At 33.7% G+C, this 3,789-nt stretch overlaps 1 protein-coding gene across 1 annotated transcript; it reads left to right on the top strand.

Moving 5' to 3' along the window:
* Positions 486–2,109, top strand: LOC107613904 (epidermis-specific secreted glycoprotein EP1). Its single transcript, XM_016316094.2, has one exon. It carries the CDS (start codon positions 520–522, stop codon positions 1,831–1,833), a length of 1,314 nt encoding a protein of 437 aa, XP_016171580.1. The 5' UTR covers positions 486–519; the 3' UTR covers positions 1,834–2,109.

Raw genomic sequence — 3,789 nt, 5'->3', positions numbered from 1 at the left:
CTAAATTAAAACATCACTTTCTTTATCTCTTTTTTCAACAAATATTTTAAATCAAATGAAGTATTAAATTGAAATAAAATGCTTGTTGAAGAAGAGATGATGATTTATTTCATTGCTTACTGAGAGGATTGATCATGAAAGATTTTAGACAAATACAAGCAAGAGTCTTAAAATACTTAAACAATAGCCATCAACTTAGAACTACATGCATCCTCATCCGATAAAGAAGAGTGTACGAAATTTGTACCTCAAAAATGACATAAAAAAAAGAAAAAGGAAAACAATTTTAAGGGATTTTAGACAGTTGGCATCCATCCTCATCAGTCATCATCATCATCATCATCAATACATATTTTATTTTAACATTGCGGCATTTATAGATATGATCTAGATCCAACTACTCGAATTCTATATAATAATTGAGTTGAAAACATTGACCAAACCACAATATTCAATCTTCATTGCATGTATATAAATAAATAAACTAGAAAGGCAAATAAACCCACACAAACCAAAACAATGGTTTCTTCTTTGCCATACCCCAAAACCTTCCTTCTTACACTTTTGTTCTTATCATTCTCTATAGTCAATGCTCTTGTTCCTAAAAATGAGACATTCAAGTATGTAAACTCAGGTGAGTTTGGCCCTTACATTGTAGAGTATGGTGCCAATTACCGAATGATAAGCATATTCTCCTCTCCTTTCCAAGTTGGTTTCTATAACACCACCCCAAATGCTTTTACCCTAGCGCTTCGCGTTGGCCTCCAGCGATCGGAGCAGCTTTTCCGATGGGTCTGGGAGGCCAACAGAGGCAACCCTGTCGGCGAGGGTGCCACTTTCGCCCTAGGAGCCGACGGGAACCTTGTGTTGGCCGAGGCCAACGGAAGAATTGCATGGCAAACCAACACAACCAACAAGGATGTTGTTGCCTTTAGGTTGCTACCAAATGGTAACATGGTGCTAATTGATTCCAAAGGCAAATTTGTTTGGCAAAGTTTTGATTACCCAACGGATACACTCTTAGTGGGCCAGTCTCTAAGGGCTCAAGGCCCATCAAAATTGGTTAGTAGGCTTTCAGAGAAGGAAAATGTTAATGGGCCCTATAGCTTTGTACTTCAGCCCAATGGGCTAGCCCTATACTACAAGAGCAAAAATTCTCCTAAGCCTATTATCTATGGCCTCCTTTCAACTAAAAATTTTTTCTTTTCCGAAAAAGGGTCATTGAAAAACGTGACACTTGTATCCGATCCAGAAAGTTTCAGCCTTGGATTTGACTACTATGTGGCAAATCCTTCTAGTAGTGGCACTAGGGTTATTGCTTTGCCGGTTAATAATAGCACATTGACATACCTTAGGCTTGAAATTGATGGCAACATTAGGTTATACACTTATTTCCTTGATGTGCGTGATGGGGTTTGGAAAGAGACATACACATTGTTTGATAGAGATTCTGATGAAGAAAGTGAGTGTCAATTGCCAAGTAGGTGTGGGAATTTAGGGTTATGTGAAAATAACCAATGTGTTGGTTGTCCTTTGGAGAATGGTATTTTTGGTTGGAGCAAAGATTGCATTGCTAAGAGTGTGACTTCATGCAAGGCTAGTGATTTCCACTACTATAAGATTGAAGGTGTTGAGCATTACATGACCAAGTACAATGTTGGGGATAAGGTAAGTGAGAGCAATTGTGGGAACAAGTGTACCAAGGATTGCAAGTGTGTTGGGTATTTCTATCATAGGGAGAATTCATTGTGTTGGATAGCTTATGATCTACAAACACTTACTAAAGTGGCAAATTCCACACATGTGGGGTATGTCAAGGTGCCTAATAGTTAAGGAGAGACATCTTTATAGTCCTAGGAAAAGGTGTTGGTGTTGATGTAATTGAGGATGTGTTTTCTATTTTGTATTTGGGGTTGAGTTTATTTATTTGGTGCTTGTGATTTGGTATTGCAATAAGATGGGTTTAGCATATGTTCTCCATACATGCGGAGACAACATGGAAATAAAATAAAATGTGTGTCATAAAATTGTAATGGTTTTGTATTTGTAATGCAATTCGTCTTTACTATATGCAATTTAAGTGCCTCACAATGGATAATTTATTTGTTATAATGTAATTTTTTCTTTAAAAACATTACTTTTTTGACTTATTATTATTATTAGAGTAAATACCCTTTTTGGTCTCTAACCATTTGTCCGATAGAGTACTTTCCACCCCTTAAGAAATCTAAACACCCAAATCGGTCTCTATCTACTTTGATATATGTACGTTCCAGTCCCTGGTTAGGGATCGGAAATAGCATTTAATCAAAGTAGATAGGAACTGGAACGTACATATATCAAAATAGATAGAGACCGATTTGAATTTTTAGATTTCTTAGGGAGTGGAAAGTCCATCAAACAAATGAATAGGGATCGAAAATAGTATTTACTCTTATTATTATTATTTTTTAGTTTTAATTTTTTTTACTGAATTTTACTTACGTATTAGTATTTTTTTCTCTTTATAATGTCTTTTAATCCAAAAGATTAAACATTAATTTATTGTAGATCTGAATTTTGTTTAATAGTTTGAGCCTTGAATACTTAAGTGGACGAATGAGCGAACCATTTAATTAACCTAAATTGATTTGAATTTCACCTATTATTTATACTCAAAAACTGAAATAACTTTTTTTTTTTCTTTTTTTTTGGTGTACAACTTGCAGATTTGATGCTCTGCCTGGAGATGTCTACTGCATCGCCTTGATTGGTGAGTTATATAGTATTCAATCCATGCTGGCAATGTTATTTTTGGATCATGTACTGCATCATTGAACCCGTCGCTTAATCATACTATATATGCTGGAAACGTTGGGTAATAAAAGGTAAATTAAAAATAAATATATACTTATCATTTTTTTAGGTTATTGAAACCAGAAAGCTTCTGTGTGGTTTCCCTTGGCTTTTGTATATCTTATCAAACTATGATGCCTTTAGCATCCTCACTTGCTCTTTCAATGTAAATGTGATGGAAAAATTCGGTAGTAGTAATGTAATTTTTGAAGACGATTGTCATTTTTCCCGCTTTTTGGCCTTCTTTACGGTTTTTTTGGGGAATAAGTTACACCCTAACACACACACACACCCCGCTTTTCCTCCCCATAGATTCTATAACCACTTCCTAGCCTCAAACTAAAATTTGAACCCAGTGTACTTTTTAAGCAAGGCATTTATATATGCCACTCAACCAAGCCTTGCCGTGCAAATTGAAATAGCTTTCAAGGAAGGTTATAGTTGGTATTGGGCTTGGACCTGTCCTGACTGTGGACTCTTTATGGGCCCAGAAGTGTAGGCTTTATTTTAATGACAATTTCACAATTAAGGACAAAACTTCCAATTTTAGAGGCATTATTATATATTTATAATTTCATTTTTTATATCCAACTAATCTATTTTATCTAGTTCTTTAATTTAGGCTGTCACTCTTGTACCAATACCATAAAGTTAGAATCAATAGATACCAATATTAATTTAAGTAAATGTTATACCATTTAATCACTTGTTCATATAACTTTTTAAAATTTCAATAACTGTATTAGAAGTTCATATGCTATAAATCATTTTTAAGAAATCTTATGTTAATTTAAAATTGTTTGTTATACCATTTAAGTTCTAAAAGATCAACATGATATATTTTTTTCAAAATATACATGAATAAATAAAAATTCTTTAGTTACATATTTATTGATGTTCAATTGTTATAAAATTTAGTATAAATAATTTTCATTAAATGTTATAATAAGTTTA

Source organism: Arachis ipaensis, chromosome B08, assembly GCF_000816755.2.
Source record: "Arachis ipaensis cultivar K30076 chromosome B08, Araip1.1, whole genome shotgun sequence".
Classification (NCBI taxonomy): domain Eukaryota; kingdom Viridiplantae; phylum Streptophyta; class Magnoliopsida; order Fabales; family Fabaceae; genus Arachis; species Arachis ipaensis.
Note: the sequence above shows the minus strand (reverse complement) of the source record. Positions and strands in the feature narration are given on the sequence as shown.